The following is a 23,451-nucleotide window of genomic DNA, read 5'->3' on the forward strand; positions in this document are numbered from 1 at the left end:
AGTCTGCTCTATTTCCGAAGCTCTCTAATTCATCCTTCACGTCATTTATCGAGCTCTTTAGCTCCAGAACTTCGCTTGGTTGTCTCTCATGATCTTCGGGAAAGTACTCTTTCGTTGGTTGGTTTTTATCCCTGAGCTCCCTGAACTGCCTTTCTGAGTTTTCTGGTGCCTCACTGGCTTTTTTCTGAGCGGCAGCCTTGAATTCTCTGTCATTTAAGTCACTCTCTTTCATGTCTTTGAGTTTGTTTCCTGGGGACTCTTGGTTTTCTTTCCGAGCTACCTTATTATCTTGGTTAGTCATGGTATTCGATAGATTCTATCTCTGCCTGGGCATTTGAAGGACTGAAATCTTCCCTTTTAAGTACTGTGTTTTGCTTTTAACGATTTAGTAGGTTGTAAGTAGAGGCAAGCAGAGGTCTTCCTTTTGTTTTCCAGTAGATGGTGGTATAGCACCAGTTTTTGTTGTCTCTTACTTGCCCTCCTGGGGCTGCAGGGATCTCGGTGGGGCAGTATTGTCCTGGCTGTAGAAATTGCCCCATATTCCCCAGAGAGGCCGGTATTCTCTCTCTGACAGGGTCACCTGGGTCTCAGGGTACCGCCCCCTTGGTGGGAGGTGAGGGGCCAAGGGGCCCCGAGCCTGTGCACTCCAGCACTGCTTCCCTGCAACCAGATGCTGCCAGCCGTGCTGAACTATCTGAGGTGTCCCAGGCCCCTCTCTTGGGCTCTGTGCAATGGGTGGGAGGTGGGAGATGGGCTCTCGCATCTGAAACTTTCTTTATTCCACTGCGTTTATGCGAAATGTGTACTGGCCGCTCAGGCTAGAATGGGGCTCCTGCTTCTTTGCCACCTGCTGAGTGAGGGCTCCGACCCAGCTCCTCCACCAGCCACAGCTGCCGCACCTTTGAACTGCACCTTGCCCCCATCACTGTGCCCTGCCGTGATGTGCATGGGCCACCCAGGCTGCTGTGCTGCCTCTGGCCCTCTGGCCCTCTGGTCCTCTCCGGGCTGCTGAGTGAGGGAGTGCTGCAAGCCTGCGCTCCCCTGCTACTGCCTCTGCTCATCCGGGCCCTGTCTGTGGCTCCCGTCTCTGCCTTTCCCCGTCCTGCCACCCCTGGTCACTCCCATACACCCACCTGCCTGATGCGCAGATCTCCCAGACAAGCGTGTGTGCTGAGCAAGGCGTTCTTTGTTGAACTGTAGGTGTCCAGCTTGTTGTAACTTTAAGGGGAGAGATTGGGAAGTCTTCTCACATCGCCACACTGCCGCTGTCACTCTCGTGCTTTGGTTTTCGTGCAGCCTCTGAGCTCTCGGTCTCAGCTCTATCCATTCTTCTTGTGCACGTAGTTCCAAAAAGTGTAGTCACCTGATTTCTGGCCAGACAGATGATAGAGCAAATCAGAAGCCAGGAGACGAGGGGAGGCAAACAGACAACCCTACGTGGCAACAGCGGGCAGCCCGTGGTAGCGATGCAAGCTATGAAAAACTAACAGCCGGCACCTGCAGGCAGCCCCGCTGCCCAGCCCTGCCCAGGGTCTCCCAGTCTCCCAGCAATCCACCAACTAAAGGGTTAATGCCCAGAAGCGCAGGGGCTTCTGAGCCACAGCACCAAGTCTCCCTTCTGTCCTGACGGGTTTGTGGACGTTAGTAATTTGGATATCACGAAGGAACCTACGCATACATTGCTTTAACAACTGAGGAGGCTAGGTAATTTCCCCCTCCCACAATATCAGATGTAATAAATTAAGAGAAGAATCAATTAGGGACCATTTCTTGGGGTGAGAACAGCCATATATAGTTACAGGCCCTATGGGCATCAATATATTACAATGCAGGATGATAATTAACTTTCATGTTAACAGGCCTCAGTCATTAAGGAAAGTTTAATTACATTCAGCTTTGTCTTTTTTAAGAAAGTAGGGAAGAGTGCAATATGTTTTAGAAGTTTTGATCGAAATGGACTACATGTCTTCTTGCTGCTTATATCAAATTGAGTCTTTAACCATCTAGAAAACTCGCTTGTCTGGAATGACTCATTCTTTGTGACTTCAGAGCAGAAGCTCCTGAATAAATCAGAATGATGTCCTGTCTGTTATTCTTTGTAGCCAAAATGTCCATATCCTTCTGTAGCCAGATCCGTCCTTCTACGCCAGTCCTGTACAAGCCTGAGCATCAGCTCACCTGGGCTGACCACCTCTCCCTGTTTACCTGGGCTGGTCATCCCCCTGCTCACCTGGGCTGACCACCTCTCCCTGTTTACCTGGGCTGGTCATCCCCCCCCTGCTCACCTGGGCTGATCTCCCCTCCCTGTTTACCTGGGCTGGTCATCCCCCCTGCTCACCTGGGCTGGCAGTGCTTCCCTGTTTATCTTGGCTGAGAGCACCTCCCTGCTCACCTGGGTTGACCACAGCACCCTGCCCTTGTCTTGTCTTTGCCTCAACGGGCTTTCGTCAGGGAGCTGTGCTGGCCCCGAGGAAGAACAAAAGCTCCTTTCTCATTGGTGACATCATGTGGTGAGGAGAATGGCACGCCTTTCAACCCGTCTCACAGACAGGCCCTCAAACCAGGCCCTAGAAGAAAACAGGCCTTCAAACTAAGATGCAACCTTGACAGGCTGCAGGTGCGGTCGGATGAAGGCAGAAGCAAGTCCAATGTGACACGCTAAAAAACAAGACAAAAACCCCAAACCGAAATAGACAACGTGCTTCACAAGTACATGGAAACCCGTGTTCAAAGCTAATGGGGAATTTTAGGGTCACAGAAGACAGCGAGTTAGAAAGTGGGCAACCAAAGTGACTCGACCCGACTCTGTGGGTTATGTCACTGGAGAATGCTACCCAGGAGAGGGAGACCCTCTTTCTCTAGCCACGTTCCTCATTCGAGATGGATCTTATGCTTTGTGGGCCTGGCCGGTCTGATGGCTTAATTAACTTAATTACCCTAACCACCTACCTACTACCAACATCAGCCAGCCGCACAGACTGCCCGCCAGCGCAGGCTCTTGCCTGAGCCAAGGACACAGAGAACCCCGAGCACAGCCTCAGGCCCGGTGCATGAATGTGTCGCAGTAGGGCTCCACGGTGGGGCTGCCAAAATGTCAAGGTCACAGAGCGACCCATGCACTTACTGTGAGGACTTGGTGGGACAATGAAGGCACCAGGGCTCCCTGGGTTTCCCAGAGCGTGACTGCAGGAAAGGAGGCAGGGAGCTGTTGGATGTGGGACGTGCTCCATCTCCCCAGCACGCACTCGGGGGTCCTGCTCCTGGAGCCCCGTCTGAGCATCTCTTCCTGCATCTGCTCACTGCCCACAGCCCCTTCCTCCTCTGCTCTGTGCAGCTTGGCCCACCCGTGCTTGCTGACTCGGAGCTCCTTGTCACTGCAGCCTCCTTCTGCCTCGGTGGATCCGAACCTCCCGGCTTCCACCATGTCCTGACCTTGCAGGCCGAGCTCCCTAATTCTGTCCCTGGGTCCCAAGAAAAAAATTCAGATGGCTCAACTTGTGTTTCCTGCCAGCTGGATGTCATTGGTCCTTGGCCTGCCTAAAGGTCACGGCCCATCCTTGCTGTCCTCAGCAGAGGTGGGACACTCATGGGACCTACAGGGTGGTCCTTCGGCAGGGCTGGACCCAGCAGGCAGGGCGTAGCTTACTGGCAAAAGCAGCAGAGTGGGTTGCGGACAATGGGGAAAAGCACTCCATGAGTTGGAGTTCTTCATTTTTGCCTCTAGTTCCCTCACTAACAGGCTGGGTGAAATGATAAGTCACATCCTTTCGCCACAGAATGAGGGGTCCAAAGGGATGGAAATGCCATTTGCCACATCGCTGCTCTGAGTGCCACACACAGGTTTGTTGTTAATCCCCAGGAGGGAGGTGCCTCAACAAACCCTGTTAAAGATGGGGAAACCGAGGCATAGAGTGGTTGAGTAACTGGTCAGAAGTCACGCAGCTAGTAAGCGGCAGAGCATGGGTCTGAACACGGTCAGTCTGGCTTCGGAATCCTTGCCCTGCACCGTGCTGAATTCACGGCCGTGTTACCACGCCCGCGTCCCTCGGACTCCAGGACAAAAATGCGTCTGGGGGCTTAGCTCTGCCCTCCTGAGCGGGACAGCCTTTTGTATCGGGCCAGGGTAGCAAGCACCCTGCAGGGATGCTGCCGCCCTTTGCCTGTGCCCTCTCTGAAGGTCATGTGAAATGCTGGCCTGTCAGCAGGTATCAACTCAAAAGCTTCTCCCTCAGCTAAGTGCAAGGGCTGTTTGCCCAAGTGGCTCAGGAGGATTAGACAATCCACAGATGTGACATGTTTGATTGATCGGGGCGTGACGGAGCTCACCACAGCTGTGGGAACATGTGTACTTCATGGGGAAACATGGGCGTGCATGCCAGTTCGATGGCCTGGATGCACGTCTTAGGACGTGGCTCCTGAGCTGGGGCCTCGGGGTGAGACGCTGAATTCAGGGTGAGGTTAAGAGCATCTGCCTCCAGTGAGTAGTCTCCCTCCCATGCCCACATGGGCGCGGGGGGGGGGACAGGAAATGGGGGGCAGGCTGTTTCCCAAGGTGCCTGGCAGCGGTCTGCAGCGGTGGCTGGTGACAATTGCTGAGACAGACAGAAAATACCAGGTGGGATCTGGCAAGGGTTTTCTGACCTTGGTGATCCTCCTCCTCCCCCACCAGACCTCAGGGCGTGTCTCGAAAGAGCAAGGGTGCGGGGTGTGCCCCTGTGCCAGGGGGGCCTCCCACCTGCTTCTCTGTGCCTGGGGCCTTTCCCCTCCCTGGTGCTCCCCGTCCATAAAGGCTGCCCTGTGTGGCCCTTTGGGTGAGTTTTCATAAGTCAGGGCATGGAACAGCTGAACCAATGGGCTCACTGGACATGGTAATGACACCGAGGAAGTCAGGAGGTGGTCAGGTCCGTGCGCACTGCCTCGCCATATAAACGGAGTCAGTAGGGCCATTGTGCGGAGGTATTATTGTTTCTGCGGGTGCAGAAGAGGGTGGATCGACCTGCCATACTTGGTAAGTTGTGGCTTACAGTTCGTTATCGAGCTTCTAAAAACAGAGCTCCCTGAATCCGTCCTGATTCCAGCGCTGCGGCACCACAATGCCTCCGGTGGCACTGATGTCTCTGCTCCTCGTGGGAGCCCTGGCCCAGAATGGGTCCAAGTGGACATACTCAGGTAAGCCCCTGCCCCAGGGCTGCAGAATGCCCTTCTGAGGACCACAGTGAGGCGAGGCCGGCCACGCACAGCTGTGTGCCGTCCCTGAGCTGGGGTCTGCCCGTTGCTGGCTCTACATCTCGGGTGTACGGAGGATACATGGAACCCAAGCCTCGATTAAGGAAGAGAGGAACTAGCTGTGCTCTTCCCAGATCCCTGACTCACCTGCAGCTCTTCTGCTTTAAAACCTCCTCTGCTCACCACGCTGGCGTGGGGGCCGGCTCACGGCCTCTGACTGCCATGCCACTCGCTCTCGTGGTCTGTGAGTGGAAAATAAAGCTCTTAGGAAGGGCTGCCTGTAGTCTCTCAGAGGGCGTGTGGGGTTTGCGGGAGCTTTCCTCTTGGCAATTTCGTGACATGTGGTTCCCCCAGAAATGTCACGACAGGCCGGGAACCCGGGACCTTTAGGCAGACTCCAGCTGCCCTCCCTCGGGCGCCATGACCCTGCTGACCCTTGAATCCAAGCCTCACTGAAACCCAACTTTGACATGTAAAATCAAAGCGCCTGGCATTTAGCCCACGTGTGAGCCGAAGATAGGAAGACCACCACGTCTGTGGGGTTCGGCCACGGCATGTTCCTCCCACCTGGCAGTGTAGAGCGCCTGCCTCCCTGCCCCCCCCCCATATTTTCTGAGCAAACCCGGTGTGGAGCCCACTCTCTGCACAGGGCCCCCAACCCCACCCTGGACACATGGCAAAGGACATTCAGGGTGGAGGTATGCCCTGTTAAGTCAAGGGTAACAGGATTAGGGGCATCGCAGGGAGGCTCATAAAGTCCAGCTTAGGGGCAGGACAGCCAGCGCTGACCAAGGGCTCTGCTGTGGAGCACAGGAATCCCACACGAGGCCGCTGGCCCACTGCGCTGGAGCAAGGTGGAGGAAGAGAGAGCAGTCCAGCAGGGCAGGCCTCGTCCTCCCCAGCTGGGCCCGGCGTCTGGGACTGTGGGCCTTCTGGAAAGTCACCAAGGGCCCGGGAGAACTTGGGGGCAGCTACGGCAGTGCCCTTTGGGAATACTTGACACCCACCTGCACCTCGACGCTGGCAAAGCCTTTTGATCTTGACTGTGCTCAAGAACTTTGGCCTTGATCCTAGCGTCTGCCTCTAGGAAAGAATTGTTTAAAAACTGCTTTGTATATTAGAGAAGAGCAGAATTGACTTTTTTATGGCAAAACCAAGCCGCCCGGAGAGGCCCCAATACAATCGCCTTCCTTAAAATAAGCTGAGCCCTTACCACGCAGCTGCACCCCAGGGGGAGGCAGAGCCCGGGTCCCTGTTGGGGCGCGGGGGCGGAGGGGGGGGGCGTGCTGAGACCAGGCCCCGAAGTTGTCTGCATGCCACCCCTCTCCCCACTACGGTTAGTAAGAGATAAATTTCCTTACTTTGTTGTTTTCTACACTTATCATTTGCTCATCTTGGAACCTGGCGTTTCCTCTCTTGCCCTGAATCCATAGGTGTAGGCACTCAGGGGTCTTTCCTGGGAACCAACTGAAAGGGGCTGGAGAGAGGAAACAGGTGGGGTGTCCTGCCATTCCTGCCACCCCTGCCGCTGGTGGGGGGGGGGGCGCGTCACTGTGTTGGGGGCTGGGAAGGAAACTGTCCCTGAAAGCAGCACAGTGATGCTGAGCCCAAGGAGCCCCTGGCACCTTTGTCGGCTGACAATCACCCAAAGGGAAGAATCATCCAAACCGAAGCTCATAGTCAAGGCTTTGATTGTTCCCAAAACACTCAGTCACATTCCCTGGGCAGGCAGCTGCAACAGCAGAGCCAGGAGCCAGCAGCACCCACGCTCCAGCCACCAGGGTGCATGCAGCTGACTTAGATGCTCCTCCCACCTCCTTCTGAGGCCCTGCTCCTGCTTTCTAGAAGGCAGACCTCTGGCTTCGACCTTGGCATCCTGCCCAGCCCCTGAGGGAGGGACCCCAGGGCCGCCTCTGCCTGGCATTACCTCAAGCTGTGACCCCCTTGGCTCTCTCCTGACTCAGAGGGGGCACTGGATGAGGAACACTGGCCCAAGGAGTACCCTACCTGCGGGGGGGAAAGACAGTCGCCCATCAACCTGCAGAGGAACAAGGTGCAGTACAACCCCTCCCTGAAGGCTCTGAACCTGACTGGCTACGAGGCCCAGGGGGCTGAGTTCCCCATGACCAACATGGGCCACACAGGTAAGGGGTGGGTGGTCAGCCGGGGTCCAGTGCGCAACCTGGGGGCTGGAGGGCTGACCAGCGTTAAGGCCGTGAAAGGAAGAGGGTCTTGCGAAGCTGTGCAGCCTCTGTCGTTGGACTCAGTCCCCCCACTGGTTCCTTCAGTCCCCATTAGCCTGTCCTGAACTCACTGTGACCCAGCCAGAGGCAAATTCAGGTGACAGGACAGTGCTGCGGAGGCCAGCCACATGGCAGGCCCACCTGTGTGCTCTGCTGACCTGTGACCCCTCTGACCTTCCCTGTTTCCTCTGCTGAGTCTGATTGGCTCCAAGTGCCCAGCAGGTGGGCCCAGTGTTTCTCAGAGATTTCAAAGCAGCTCTTGTCTTCTGTTCCCTCCCAGAAAGAGGGTGAAGGCCAGCAGGCAAAGCCGGGTCCCCACTTCAGAAACCTGGATCGGACAGCTGTCAAATCTGTGCTTTATGTTCACAGAACACTCACTGTGGAGGCCAGAAGCCTCTTCCTTTGGGGTTCCCACCCCACCCCACAGCACATCAGACAGAAAACACAGCCCACGTTACTCATGTTTTTATGTATTTTGAAAGATTATTATAATTTAGCCTTTGAGACTGGTGACTCTTTACGACTGGCTACACATTTCCAGCAAGATCCACGCACACTCAGGAATTCTACTAAAGGGAAGAAACCTAATCTACAAGTTTTCAAGTCTAATGTCATTTTGATGAATACCAGGGTTATCAATAAATTTGACATGATGTAAATAAACATTTATTAATTTTGATTTTGCAGGGTTATTTTAGTATTTTGAACCCTAATATAAATATATACTTATTTACCTACTCGAATATTATATAATATATATTTTAATAGACTTTATTTTTTTAAGATTTTATTTATTTTTAGAGAAAAGGGAAAAGAGGGAGAAAGAGCAGGAGAAAAGCATTGATCAGTTGCCTCTCAAACACCCCCGACCAGGGACTGAACCTGCAACCCAGGCATGAGCCCTGACTGGGAATCGAACCGGTGATCTTTTACTTCACAGGACAAAGCCCAACCAACTGAGCCACTGGTCAGGACAGTAGACTTTAGTTTTTAGAGCAGTTTTAGGTTCATCGGGAAACTGAGCAGAAAGTACAGCGATCTCTCTATTCCCAGCATGCACAGCTTATCCTGTTGTGAGTGTGACTCACCAAAACGGTACTTTTTTTCCTTAACCAAGGTTGTGCCTACACTGACACATCATATATAACCACCCAAAATCCACAGTTTGCCTTAGGGTTCACTGCTGGTGTTGCGCATTCTATGGATTCTATGGGCTGGACACATACATAATGACATGTGCTCATCACTGTAATACCGGACAGAGCACTTTCACCGCCCCAGTTACTCTCTGTGCTCTGGTGATTCGTCTCGCCTTCCACCCCCACCCTGGCAACCACTGATCTGTCTGCTGTCTCCAAAGTTTGACCTTTTCCAGAATGCCACGGAGTTGGAATCACACAGTATGTAGCGTTTCCGATTGGCTTCTTTCACTTAGCAATGGGCACTGAAGGTTTCTCCCTGCTTCTTCGTGGTGTGATAGCTCATTTCGTTTGAGCGTTAAGTAGTACTCTGCTGCCTGGACGCTACACAGTTCATTTATTCATCAGCTACCCAAGGACGATTGGTTGCTTCCAGGCTTCGGCGATTATGAATAAAGCTGCTGTAAACATCTGGGTGCAGGATTTTGGGTGGACACGTTTTCAGCTCCTGTGGGTAAATATCAGGAAGTGTGACTGCTGGATCGTATGGCGAGAGTATGTTTAGTTTTGTACAAAACTGCGAAACTGTCTTCCAAAGTGACTGCACCGTGTTGCGTTCCCTCCAGCAGTGAGTGGGACTCCTGCTGCTCCATGTCCTTGCCAGCATTTGGGGTCGTCAGAGTTCTGGATTTTGGCCATTGTAACAGGTGTGCGGTGGTATCTCGTTGTTTTAATTTGTATTTCCCTGGTGACACGCGATGTGTGAAGCACCGTTTCGTATGCTTTTTGCCATCCGTGTACTTCTTCAGTGGCGTGTCTGGTGGGTCTCCGGCCCACCCCTAATCAGGTCGTTTGCTTTCTCACTGTTGAGCTGTAAGAGCTCCTTGTACGTTCTGGCTCCCAGTCCTTTATCGGCTGTGCGGTTGGCAAATATTTTCTCCCACCCCGTGGCTTGTCTTCTGATTGTTTCGATACTGTCTTTTGCAGAATGGAAGTGTTAAATTTTAATGAAGCTTATCAATGATCCCTTTCATTAATCAAGTTGTGATTAATGTTGTATTTAAAAAGTCATCACCATGCCCGTGGTCATCTAGGTTTTCTCTGATGTTGTCTTCTAGGAGTTGTACAGCTTTGTGTTCTACATTTAGGTCTGTGATCCATATGGAGTTAATTTTGGTGAAGGGTATGAGTCTGTGTCTAGTTCGTTCTTTTGCATGTGGCTGTCCAGTGTGCGAACACCATTTGGTGAAGAGTCTATCTCTGCTCCATTGTGTCGCCTTTGCCTGTTTGCCCAAGATCAGCCCACTGTATCTCCGTGGCTGTTTCCGGGCTTTCTGTTCTGCCCCACTGACGTGTTTGTCTGTTCTCTGGACAGCTCCACACTGTCCTGAGTGTGTGGCTTCGTAGTAGGTCTAGAAGTCAGGGAGCGTCAGTGCCCTGACTTTGCTCTTAATCAGTGTGGAGCTGGCTCTTCTGGGTCTTTTGCCTCTTCTTGTACACTTAGGGTCAGTTGGTTGTTAGCCACATACTCCTTGCTGGGGTTTCAAGTGGGATTTCATTGAGTCTATAGATCAAATTAACAAGAACTGATATCTTGGCAATATTGGATGTTCTTATCCAAGAACATGCAATATCCCTCCATTTAGTTCTTAGATTTCTTTCATCAGATTTTAGTAATTTTCCTCACATAGCTCGGGTATGTATTTCGTTAGATTTCTACCTAAATATTTCATTTTGGGGGTTGCTCATGTAAATGGCATTGTGTTTTTCATTTCAAATTCTACTTTATATTTTTATGTGCCCCATTTTTATTATATTAAACAGACATAAATTACATTTCAATAAAAAGAAATTGAAAACACACCTGGATATTGAGACACATTGCAACAAAAGTTTCTTAAGCTTATTCCCAGTTTCTCTATTGTGTTGTAGATTAGTGACCGCTGGTGCAGCAGTACTGATTAATACACGTGTTCTTAATTCCCCCAAACGCCTGTTCACAGACTCCAGGAAAGCTCACAGGCCGGAGGCACTGGGCTTTAGTGTTCAGTGACACTGACCACTCCCTTCTCTTGAGAGGTACTGTCAGCTGCTCCAAGTGGGCTTCTCGGAGGAGGGACCGTGGCTCACCGACCGGTCTGTCCCAGCTCCTGGCCCAGAGCCTGACTGGCGGTGCTCACTCTGGGGAGTAAAAGGAATCAAATAGTTCCAGAGACCCCGCTCCTTATTCTTACACCACAGGCAAGGTCCAAAATGGCCAGGGGTGGAGAGTGAAATGCTGGTTTCCACACCCACTGGCCATGGTATTTCAGGGCCTCTTCCTTCCCTGGGGCCAGCAAGCTAGACCTGCTACTTTGTGGTCCTGCCCCTGCCCTTCTGGATCAGGGTGGGCAGGTGTGCGCCCTGGGAGAGGCGCCTGCCCAGCCCTGCTGACTCAGTGCTTGGTCCCCATGCCACCCTGGGTGCCAGCCACCCCTCTTGTGGGTGACCCTGCCGATGCTCCAGGAGCGAGCAGGTGACCAGGGAGGCTGCCTAGACAGCAGGCCCGCCCCGCCCACTCCCCTCGTTGCCCCTTGCCTTCCCTCCCAGTGCAGATCAGCCTGCCCCCCACCATGCGCATGACGGCCTCTGACGGCACCGAGTACGTGGCCCTGCAGATGCACTTCCACTGGGGCGGCGCGTCCTTGGATATCAGCGGCTCCGAGCACACCATCGACGGGCTCAGACACGCGGCAGAGGTACTGGGAGGACCCCTGCTGGTCCGCTTTCCTCAAACACTCTTCTTATTAGAACCGCCACACAGACTTTGCACCGAGGTGATGTCATGCCCCCCAGGCTAGTTTATTTTTCATCCATTCACGACTCCACACTGATCACTGCTATGTGCGGGGTGCAGGCAGGGACCTGCCCTACAGAAGTCACAGGGAGGCAGGAGTGCACGCCCCCCACAGCGGGGCAAGCCCCCCTTACTTGCAGAGGGATTTCTACGTGTCAGATTTTGCAGGTTCCCTCTCCTGCTCAGATCTGTCCTTAGGATGATCAGAGGTCACAGTGGCCGCGAGGGGCAAGGGGCTCATGTCCACTCCACAGGGACCTCAGGAGAACCCTGGAGCCTCCTATGACCACTCTGGACTCTGCCCGCTTGTCCGCCTGGAGGGAGGTGGGGTCAGGGAAATGCCCTTGAATCGCCATATTCCCAGACTCCACTCATGCTCTTTCCATTCCTGGAGAATTTTCTGGTCTTGACAGATCTCGTGGCCTAGGTGGAGGGAGATGGATGTCGGGGTTGTTTGTGTGGGGTGGCCTGAGGGCTCCGATGGACCATCTTTGTTCTCCTCCTTCCCCGAAACCTGACGCAGCCAAAGTGCACAGGAAGTGCCCCTGACCTACCTTTCTCGCCCCCACAGATTCACGTCGTTCACTACAATTCTAAATACAGCAGCTACGACGTAGCCAAGAGCGCCCCGGACGGCCTGGCTGTGCTGGCAGCCCTGGTGGAGGTAGGCTGAGCCTGGCGCGGGGAGTGGGGCGTTGTGCCCACACAGGGCATTCAGTGTACTAGCCAAGGGGCCTTCCTTCCTGTCCCTTCTCATCTGTTTCTAAGCTCACGATGCTTGAACACGCGGACTCCGGAAGGTTCACCCTTTTTGAGCCCACATTCCTTCTGTGTAGAGAGACCTTGGACAAGTTGATTTAAAAGAGTTGGGGTCACAGAAAGGTTGATGGACATCACCTGGTCTGAAGGGAAGGGGAAGCCTGCAACCCGCCAGGCAAAGCAGCACCTCTGCATTTCTAAGGAAGCCTGGAGGGTGGCACTACGGCTGGGGGGCTGATCACTGAATCCGCTCCCCCCCACACCAGTGTTATGTTGGATAAAATTGTCACAACCAACCACATCAGGGTTCTGGAAGTGGACCAAAGGCAAACAACAAATGCAGGCATTTATTTGTGCAAAATAGCTAGAATGTGAGTGAGAACAATGGTAGTCTGCTGACTTCCTGTCCCAGGCTGATGCCACCCCACACCTGAACTCAGTCAGCACGGTGGTCTTCCAGGGCAGGCTGGGCAGGAAAGCCAGCAGCTTCACCGCCTGGGGTAGGGACGGACTGGATGCGGGGTATAAGCTGAAAACTCATGGTAGGGGGCGGCACTGTCAGTAAAAGTAGCAAACTTGACAGAAAACAGAGGGAAAACTCCACTTCTGATAGTCTGAGGTTCAGTCCCAGCTGGGGTGATTGGCAAGTGGCAGACCAATCAGAAATGTATCAAAGAGATTCCGGAAATGAGAGAGCCACAGAGGAACTATAAGCTTCCCAAGAGGTGGGAAGTCAAAGGCAAAGCCAACTTGAGAACTGGCTGGACTTGAAGGAGCTTCTGAACCCTCACCCAGATCTTTCCGTGGGGGTGCAGGTCTGAGGGGCTCAGGGCATTGGAGCATAGCCTCTGCTAAAAGCACGGATTGGCCGCAGAGTTCTGCTGACCCTCAGTGGCCCTCGGAATCCAGGCTAAAAAGTAACAATAATTCGTAAGAACTGAGCAGAGACAGACCCACTTGGCCACATGACAATGGAAGTGGGGCTGGAGTGATGCACCTGCTAGCTGAGGACACCAAGGGCTGCTGACAATCACCAGGAGCCGGGAGAGACAAGGAGGGATCTCCACTGGAGCCTTCGGAGGGAGCCTGGCCAGGATGGCACCGTGACTTCAGGACCGTGAGAGAATAACTTTCTGTTGTTATAAGAAAAATAAAAACTGAGTAGAGCAGAGACATCAGCAGCCCCACGCTGCTGGGAGACATCCTGCGGATGAACCCCAGGCCGGCTACTAAACAGGCACACACAAACCCCTCAGCACAAGTTTTAAAAATCAGGATTCATGTTTGCTACCAGATATTATCTAAAAATCTCCAGTTTTCAACAAGAAAGTTGGGCATGCAAAGAAATAGGAAAATGTGATCCATATTTAGGAGAAAACAAAAGCAGTCAATAGAAATGGACTCTGTGTGGACCCAGAGTGATTTAGCAGATGGTATTTTTTTTTATCCTCACCTGAGGAAATGCTTATATATTTTTAGAGAGAAGGGCAGGGAGGGATAGAGAGAGGGAGAGAAACATTGAATTGAGAAAGAAACATTGGCCAGTCGCCTCTCCTTTGCTCCCTGACCAACTGGGGACCAAATCATACCTTAGACATGTGCCCTGACTGGGAATCAAACCCATGACCTTGAGGTCACCAGGATGCTGCTGCAGACAACTGAGCCACACCAACCAGGGCTCTCAGCACTCTAAAACAACTGTCGTGCCCTGGCTGGTGGGGCTCCGTGGACCAAACGCTGGTTTGTGAACCAAAAGTTCGCTGGTTCAGTTCCCAGTCAGGGCGTGTGCCTGGGTTTCAGGCCAGGTCCGCGGTTCGGAGCATGTGAGAGACAACCGATTGATGTTTCTCTCCCTCTCTTTCTTCTAAAAACAAATAAATAAAATCTAAAAAAATTATTTAAAAAAGACTACTTACAAAGAGTTAAAGAAAAATATGATGACAGTGATCCAAAAGCCAAACCCTCGATAGAGAAACAGGAACTATAAAAACGCACCGCGTGGAAGTCTAGAGCTGGAAAGTGTAGTGAACAAAATGGAAAAATTCACGACATGGGCTCGAAGCAGATTTGAGGCAGGAAAAGAAAGAACCAGTGCATTTGAAGTAGGTCAAATAAATTATTCAGCTTGAAGAACACAGGAGAAAAGATTGAAGAACAACAAATGTGGCCTCAGAGACTCCCGAGGACAAGATCCCACATCCCGATGTATATGAAACGGGAGTCCCAGGAGCAAAGGAGAGAAAGTGGCAGAAAAAACAATGAAGAAACAATGGCCCCAATTCCCCTCATTGATGAAAAACATGAATTTACCAGTCCAAGAAACCGAAAAATCCCCATGGCTGACAAACAGCCACACACATCAAAGTCGAAGTGCCGAAAGCAGCGAGAGGAAAAGAATGTGTTATGTGTACGGACGGGCAGTACAACGAACGTCTGATTTCTCACTAGAAACAAGTCATCAGAGAGCAGTGGAAGGAGCATCAACCAGGGCGCCGATATCCCACTGAACCGCCCTTCAAAAATAAGGCAAAATAAAGACATTCCCAGATAAACAGAAAGGGAGGTGACTGCTAGCAGACCTGTCTTAGAGAAGTTTGGAAAGAACCCTTCTGGCTGAAAGGCGATGACACCGGACAGTAGCTCAGGTCCCCAGAGAGACAGAAGCGGACCAGGGATGGAGGGTTGGTGGGCAAATGCACGCGGTCACCTACGTGTACTACTCTTCGCCCCCTGTAAGGCAGCTTGCAGCAATAATAATACCACTGTATTATTGGGGGGGGTGTATATATATTATAGATACATATATATAGATATATAGATATATAGATATATATACACATATACATCTAATTGTAGATGGCAAACGGTGGGGAAGACACAGGCTATAGTGGAGCAAAGTTGCGCTATTTTACTGGAACTAAGTTAGTATCAACCTCGGTTAAGATGCACGTGGTAATCTCTACAGCAACCACTGAGAAAATAACGGCCGTGGCCGGACGGTACGCTGAAAGTATTTGTTGAACACAAACGGTGGCAGAGAGGAACAAAACAAAAAGACCCGAAACATCTAGAAAACAAATAGCAAGTGGCAGTTATAAATCCCAGAAATCTGAATTCATACACAGCGGAAGGAGAACTGGATCAACCCCGCTGACTGACGAGGACCCTTGAAAAGAGACCTTTTCATGAAAAGCAACTTTTCTGACTTTTAAGGCATCAACGCTCAAACAGGAAGTGAAGAGAGACCTGGCGGCGAGTGGTGCCGGGGGATATTTTATGGTGACTTTTGGCCACTCCTTGAGGATATCCTCTGTCACCAAAAAGTTGCCAAAAGGCTTCAAGGCTTGTCGCCCTGGAAGAGACTGGTAAGCCCAGGCACTCGGTGGCAAAGAACAGCCAGACTGCCCTCCAAGACAACAGGGGCTGCCTCCTGCCAGCCCTCACGGCTGTGCCCAGCCAGCTGGCCCTCCGAGAGATGGGACGGGCTGGCGGTCCCTTCCCCACTTAGGGTATGTATGCTCTGTGTTTCTCCTGCAGGTCAAGGAGTATACCGAAAACACTTATTACAGCGACTTCATTTCTCACCTGAAGAACAGCACGTATCCAGGTGAGGGAAGCCAACAGCGGCTGCATGAGGGAAGAGGAATGAGCGTAAGGTGGGGGTAGGGGGCAGGGAAGGGTGGCACTGCTGGGGAGGCTGGCAGGTAAGCCCTGCCAGGGTGTGCACCCCTCCCTGGGCGAGGTCTCTTTCCCAGCAATCCCTGCTGTGGACTCAGGCCTCGAACACCGCTGAGAAGCCTGTTCATAAACCCTGCCTGTAGGTTCCACAACCGGAACTTCCAGATGGTCAGAGTTATCCTAAGGGACTCTCGCCTCTGGCCCCTGCTGGTATGATGATCCAGGTGCCTAGAGAGATGTCCTCCTTAGTTTCAAGCTGAGAAGAAGCTCAAGCCTAGTCCCTCACCACTGTGCCTGGACGCACAGACACAGGGGAGGGGGCTGGTCTTCCTTCCCTCGGCCTCTGGAAGGCCAGTTCTTGCCAGAGGCATCGCCTGCTCCCACAGTCAGCCCTTGACCTTGAGCCATAAGCACATCAGTTTTGAGACCTTGGTTTGGAGCCTCCCATCTTGGCCACATCTCCCAGACTCCAGTTCCCTGACTTCTGTTCTTGCCCCTCCCCCAATTCTCCTGACCTCCAGTCCAGGGGCCTGCACATCCTCATGACAAGTCACGCCTCTCACCTCTCTCCACGGAGCTTAGATTCCACGGGCCATCAGTCCGATGAGCCCAGGCCAGCACCCACGCCCCTCCATCCCTCCGCCAACTCGCCTGCCAAAGCCCCCGACCAGCTCCCAGCCTGAGCCAGGTGGCTGCCTGTGGCTGGGCAGAAACACAGACATCTAGCTGCTACTACTTTTATTCCTAACTATGGAATTTTATTCCTTTTATTCCTAAATATGAACAGGCACTAACACCGCCTGAAAATCTTAAAACACAGTACTACTCTGGGTGTTTGCTTTTCCCTCTCCAAAATTATCACCCCACCTTTTCTCTCCTGAAGAGCCCCCACCCCCCGCCACCCTGGCCTCAGCTTCTCCTGGAGGCAGATGCCTGCCTTGCCTCTTCATCGAGAGGAGACTCATGTTCTCAGCCTGCCCACCCCCGCCCCCACCCCTGCCCAACTCCAGGTCCGCACCTCTGTAACAGGGAGAAGTCCCTGACCTGGCCCAACACCGCCTTCCATGTGAGAACGACCCTCACGCTCAGGGTCTGCTCTCTGGCCCTGTCCCTTCTCTCCTGCACCACTGATTTCTTACCCTTCAGCGGGTCGTTCTGCTCAGCACACAATTCAGCTCCAGTACCTCCCACCTCACAACACAGGCAAACAAAGGATCTCTCGACCCCGCCATCCGCCATCCCCCACTGGCTCCCGAACCATTTTCAGCCCCTTCAAACAGTTGTCTGACAGTCTGTTCTCTTTCTCGCCCACCCTCCACCAGCCCCATCACTCTACAGAGCCTTGTAGCTCTCCCCCGCGGTCAGATCTCCTGGCTAGTTTCTTTCTCTTCTCTTAACCGACCTTGAAACAACGATCCATTGCACGGGGCTCTCCTTCCGGCCTCGCCCCTGCCCCCGGTGCTGCTCTTTCTCTGGCTCCCACTTGGATGTTGGAGGGGGCCCAACCCGCCTGTCCTCAGGACCTCATTCGGGTCTATGGCCTGAACTGCCACCTCTAGGCTGTGGACTCCACACACGTGTATCTGGTCCCCCACAGAGTGATGGTATCAGGCAGGCCCGGCGAGGCAAGTGGGACGCGAGGCAAGTGGGACGCTCGACCCTCTGGCTGATTTGCTGACTGAGAACAGAGCCAGCAGGAGAAATGACTGGTCTGGAGATAATGAAGAGGCTTCCTGAAGCCCACTGACCTCAAATAATGTACCTCTACCAACTGCCCCTGACCCACTGCCTCCTCCAATTCAGGAACTTCTGCTTCTGCTGGGTTCTGCCCACAGCCCCAGCCTCTGTCTTCTGAACTCCGCTTCCTTTACCTGACGGTCCATTTGATATTGCCATGTAGATCTAAAACTCAGCTCAGCCAAAACATAACCCTGCGTTGCCACCTCTTTCCAGGCTTGTTTCTAAATGACTTTCTCATCTCAGCAAAGAGCGTCCGCTAGCCCGCTGTCCAAGCCCCCGATCCTGGAACTATTCTTGATTTTGCTTTTCCCATGACTCCCCACACCCAAAGCAAGACCAGGCCATTGTTTTCACATTTCTGCCACCAGTTCTTCCGGGTGAATACCCAAGAAGTGGAGTTACTGGATTACACGGTAATTCCGTGTTTAATTTTTTAAGGAGCTGCCATTAATTCCATGGCAGCTGCACGTGGCTCTGGAATTCTTGACTCACTTAATACGATAGCGTTATGAAGCTAAATCTATGCTACTGAGCCCTTCGGAAGGTTAGATCGTGAAATCTTTCCAATAACAACAGAACAGCAATCTCTTGCTTACTCATGGGATCCGCACTTCTAGACTCCCCGGCTTTGGTTAAACAAGCCTGTTTACGTCCGTGTCAAAACTGTACCCTCTTTGCCCTTAAAAAGTGCAAAAGTGCTTAGAGAAAGTGAAGCAAAATGCAACTCCATGTTGCATTGCTAGCCTCATGCTGAGCTCAGACCCCTGTGAACAATAGAGGAACTTTGTAGACACAGAGATGGGAGGGGGGCTGTGGAGGCCTCAGACACCTGCCACGCCCCTCTCCCACCCCCAGCCTGTGGCTCCGCTTGGCTCCCAATGGGCGTGGCAAGGGGAGCTCAGGACCAGAGGCCTGAACCTGGAGCCCAGACCCGGCTTAGCTCAGATTCTGCCTTTCTAATCTCTATTCATCTGCTTCTCAACGAATCCAAACCCAGGAATTTTGTTCCTTCAAGGACACTTGCCCAGAAGCCTCTGGGAGTCATAATCAACTTCTTTCATTTATTGTAAGACGTACCCTTGGCCTAACAACAACTACGCTCACAGGTCCTGTCCTGCGTGCCGGCTCTGCCCCAACACTTTATGAGCATGCTCCCCTCGCCCTCACAGAAGTCCTGCTGACCCTTCCCTGTCACAGACGCGGAAGGAGCCTAGGAGGGCTGGGAGCCAGGCCAGGGCCACTCGGCCAGGGGGAGGTAGCTGAGCGGTCCCTCCCCAAAGTCTTTGCTCTTCGCCCCTTCCAGGAAGCGGAAACTGGGGAAAAGGCTCCCCAATAACCAGCTTCTGTGTTCTTCTGCTTAAATCAGGAGATGTGAATGTGGTGAGCTGAGCTGGCTTCCCGAGGGGCAGCTCTAGTCTCTAACACCTTTTTATCTGTTGCCCCCTCTGACAGAACAAAGAACAGTTCTGAGTGGCCTTGACATTCAGGACATGCTGCCCAAAAACCTCCACCGCTACTACAGCTACCAGGGCTCACTCACCACTCCTCCCTGTACTGAGAACGTCCAGTGGTTCCTGCTGGCGGACACGGTCCCTTTCTCCATGGCACAGGTAATGCATGGCATCACTTCCCCCAAGCCTCCCCTTTTGACCATCTGGTTAACGAGAGGCCCCCCACAATCCCACCTAATGCCAACACCTGGGTACCCAGGATGACTTCTATGGACAGGGCTGCGGAGCCTCACTTGTCGCCATGGTGATCTTATTAGTGCTGTGGCAGAGGTGGGCAGGCAGGCATCTCTGGGTCCGAGGCACCATAGTTGATACAGCGAAAGCGCAGAGCCAGATCCAGGTCAGAGGAGTTGTTACGCAGGGAGGGGAACAGCTATGAGCGTGCTCTCAGAGGCCCTGGCAGCACAGCACCCCTAACCGCGTCAGCGGCTTCATGCAGGAAGGACAGCTCGCGTTTCGGTCTGTGCCATGCCGAAATGCCTGGGCCTTCGCCCTCCAGTCCAGCACAGGCACGAAATGTTTGTTGAGTTACAAAGGACAGATGTGCTGAGCTTGCAAAGCAAAGCTGACATGTCCTTCTGGGTGATATCCTTCCTCAGGAAAAAAGATTTCTTTTTCTTAAACTTCTCACTTCCCTGCCCCAGGAAAAGGTGGGAAGACCCATATACAAGGATACCCCCACACACAAATGTTGCCAACCAGGTTGGAAGTGCCCCAGATACATAAGAGAAGCAAATGCAAATTATCTCAGAAAAAGTGCACATTCAATCCACATACCGAAGAATTTCCACAAAGTTACTTGAAATGAGCTTAATTTTAAAAAGTCACAAAGTGCACAAGCAAAAAGACACTACGACTGAACATCAACAGAAACAGGCCTACAAAGATTTCAGATAATAAAATGATCAAACAATTAATATAAAGTAATAATGTTTATGTGTGTAAAAGTGCATAGTATGTATAAACATATGTAGTATATTTAATATATGAGTGAAGAACAAAAAGGTACAAAAATGACCTAGTAGATTAAAAAAAAACAAACAGAATTTCTAGACATTAAAAGACAGTAACTTAACAATGCAATGAATGGCTTTAATAGCATCTTAGACACAGTGCAAGAAAGAATTAGTAAACTGGAAGACAAGGCTGAGAAAATTATCTAAAATGAAGCACAAAGAGAAAAAGAGATGAAAATATGAAAAAGAAGTAAAATACCCAGAGAATATAGTGGAGAGCTCTAACAAATATTTGGTTGAAGTTCTAGGAGAAGTGAGGTAGCATAGAGAAAAGGTACAATTTGAGAAATATTGGCTGACAAATTTTCTGAATAGTTGAAAGACACCAAGTCATATATTCAGTAAGCCCAATGAGTCGATGTAAATTTTTAAAAAACACACACATTAAACATCCCACAGTGAGACCACAAAAAAACAAACCAAAACAAAACATCAAAGACAAAGTTTAAAAATCAGCCAGAGAGAAGAACAGATGATCTTTCAATGATAATCTGAGAGCTGATTCGGCACAGCAGCAGTGAATGTCAGAAAGCAGTGAATCGTATTTTTAAAGCACCAAGAGAAACGAGTAGCGGATCTAGAATTACACATGCAGCAAAACGCCTTTCAATAGACATTGACAAAACAGATTATTTTAGAAAAATAAAAATTGAGCTTGCTACTTGATATGTCTGTTCACTTCTTTCTTCCCTTTCTACTATTGACCAAATACTTGTAAAAAAAAGATGAAAAGAGATTTTTTGAAGAATAAATGAGTGGGTATTCCATACCTGACATGTCTTATCCAAGAACCTCCTCTGGTCTTGAGATGTCCCAGCTGCTTTATAAGCCAAGATCTAGTTCCATTTCTAACTAAACCCTTTTAAACACCCAGTGTCTCTTCCTCTTGTAACTCACTTCGTGTTGCCAACAGATTGTGAAGCTCGAGAACTCCTTACTGGACCACCAGAACGAGGTCATCCGGAACAATTACCGCAGGACCCAGGCCCTGAACAACAGAACGGTAGAAGCCAGCTTCCTGTATTACCCTAATCCTGGTAAGATCATCTCGTTTACTTTTTGCAATTGCTCGACTCCTGTTTTCTTCCCTCTCTGGTGGACCTGTCTCTCCGGGCAACAGAAAGGGGAGGAGGGTCATCTCAGCAGGAGGAGGCTCCTGCAGACCAATCTGTACAGGGCTTGGCAGAGGGGATGACTCATTTTCCCAGTCCAGGCAGTGATGCTAGTGAGTAGGAGAGAGGAGGCAACGAGGGTGGATGACTGACTGTGTGATTCACTGCCCACCCAGGCCTGGCCAAAGATAGTAGGAGAAGCAGGAGGTCAGCAACACCCAGACACGCCCTCAATAGTGTAGTCTCATGTTAACCTTATTTAACCCGACTCAAATGATTTCCCACACCCCTTTATCTCAGTCTATAGCCCAAGCCCATTACAAGCCCTCCTACACATTCCCTCAAGGTAGGCTTAACCACGGTTTCTTGGGGGTCAAGCCCTGGCACCTGGGCACTGGCTGCAGGTGTAGGCAGTCCGATGTCCCCTGGAGTCGCTAACCCACGGCGTCAGGTTCCAACTATGTCCTTGGCTCACCTCATTTCTGTGGTTGTAAGAACGTAAATATTCTGAAATTCTCCCATCTTTTTTTTTGTTTGCTTCTATCTTTGCAATCTATTTCTATTTACCACTCCATACACCTCTACATTCTCTAACATGATGGAATTGGTCTCCAGTCACTATTTCCTCACCTTTATATAGATCTCTCTCTTTCAAGGTGTTTAAATCTCCATGCATAACCCCCCAAAACAAAGGCCCACTGCGCTTTTCTTCCTGCATCTTTCCTGGTTCATTCAATGTTTTCCCTTTGTATCAATTTGCTCTTCCAGTGCAATGCTAAGAAAAAAAATGATACCAGCTGTAATTATAATTTCCCCAAATTGGTGATCACCAGAGGGAAAGTGGGGATAAATGGCGATAGAAGGAGACTTGACTTGGGGTGATAAATGCCTAACACAATATACAGATGTTATATTATAGAATTGTACCCCTGAAACCTATAATCTTATTAACTAGTGTCACTCCCATAAATTCAATTTAGACATTTCCCCATATTGTACTATATACGATATTAACAGTAACTAGCCAAAGGGAACTTAGATTCAATCTGCCTCCTTGTTCTAATCTGCCCACGTTCCCCCGGTTTCCCAAATAAAATCATACACTATCTTGCAACAGGCACAGGCTGCGTGGTTTCCCGTGTGCCACACCTCACGTGCTTTTGCCGCCTGGCGATGGTGGGGTGGGCATCCCACGCTCTGTTGTTGGGAGGACCTCCAATGTTGTGACCTCTTCCTATGAACCCTTCTTTTTATGGAACATTTTCTAGACTCTGAGCTCCTGTTTTACCTACACAAGATCGACAGTAACCTTGAGTACTTGAGAAGATATTTGGAAAAGAAGAAAAGGTAGAAAAAGAGCAATTATTACTGAGCGGCAGGGCAAGCTGGCGCAGGAAGAGTGGCCTCCCCCGAGTCTGCGCCCTGCCCTGGCTCCTGGGGCTGTTTGCTGGATCATGCCACTCCCCCTGAGGCACCTGCTGAATTTCTGATTAAAACAGTGGAAACCAGCAGTCAGGAAAGGAAGCGAGCCAGTTAAAATGCATGAGAAGGGATTTGAGTTAGACGCCAAGAATGGAAACTGACTGGAGCAGACGTCCGAAGGGCCACCCATCCTCCTGTGAAATCATGCACGTTGATCTTTCTAAATTATCAGCCAGCCCGAACTTCAAACTTCCCCATGGCATTAGATGTGTAATCATGTCATTGGATGGAATAAATAACTTTGGAAATCGGTCTTTTGGAAACGTGTCTTTTCTCTTCCTTTGTAGTATTTCAAATATCTCTTCCTCGTCCTACCCCGAGGGTCCCTGGTGATGGGACAGAGATCAAGCTGGGAGGGATCGCCAGGACCAAGATTAAGAAAAAGGAAAGAACCCTGGCTGGGTGGCTCAGCTGGTTGGAGCATCGTCCTGTACACTGTAACACTGTTGGTTCAATCCCTGCTCAGGGCACGTGCCGGGGTTGCGAGTTCAATCCCCAGTCGGGGTGTGTGCAGGAGGCAACTGATTGATGTTGCACTCTCACATGGTGGAGATTTCTCTTTCTCTCCCCGTCTCTCTAAAATCAGTAAACATGTCCTTGGGTGAGGATTACAAAGTAAAAAGGAAAGAGATCTGTACTTGGGAAGTTGAGGGGGGTGGGGAGGTTGGAGTGGAGATCAGGCCCCGTGAGTAAGAGAGGAGCAAGGACG

General features: G+C 51.2%; 1 protein-coding gene across 4 annotated transcripts; it reads left to right on the forward strand.

The window, feature by feature from the left end:
• Positions 1-4,379: 4,379 nt before the first annotated feature.
• CA6 (carbonic anhydrase 6) lies at positions 4,380-22,994 on the forward strand. Of its 4 annotated transcripts, none has more exons than XM_053920858.2 (9): positions 4,380-4,477; positions 5,079-5,169; positions 7,191-7,370; positions 11,198-11,346; positions 12,016-12,108; positions 15,741-15,810; positions 19,074-19,231; positions 21,062-21,185; positions 22,529-22,994. In XM_053920858.2, exons 2-9 carry the CDS (start codon positions 5,094-5,096, stop codon positions 22,609-22,611), a joined length of 933 nt encoding a protein of 310 aa, XP_053776833.1. In that variant the 5' UTR covers positions 4,380-4,477; positions 5,079-5,093; the 3' UTR covers positions 22,612-22,994. The 4 variants fall into 4 exon arrangements, with proteins under 4 accessions (XP_053776833.1, XP_045046427.2, XP_053776834.1 ...); XM_045190492.2 differs by lacking the exon at positions 4,380-4,477 and adding an exon at positions 4,514-4,615; XM_053920859.2 differs by lacking the exon at positions 4,380-4,477 and adding an exon at positions 4,720-5,008.
• Positions 22,995-23,451: the final 457 nt, after the last annotated feature.

The sequence above is a fragment of the Desmodus rotundus genome, chromosome 3 (assembly GCF_022682495.2).
Source record: "Desmodus rotundus isolate HL8 chromosome 3, HLdesRot8A.1, whole genome shotgun sequence".
In the NCBI taxonomy this organism is placed as follows: domain Eukaryota; kingdom Metazoa; phylum Chordata; class Mammalia; order Chiroptera; family Phyllostomidae; genus Desmodus; species Desmodus rotundus.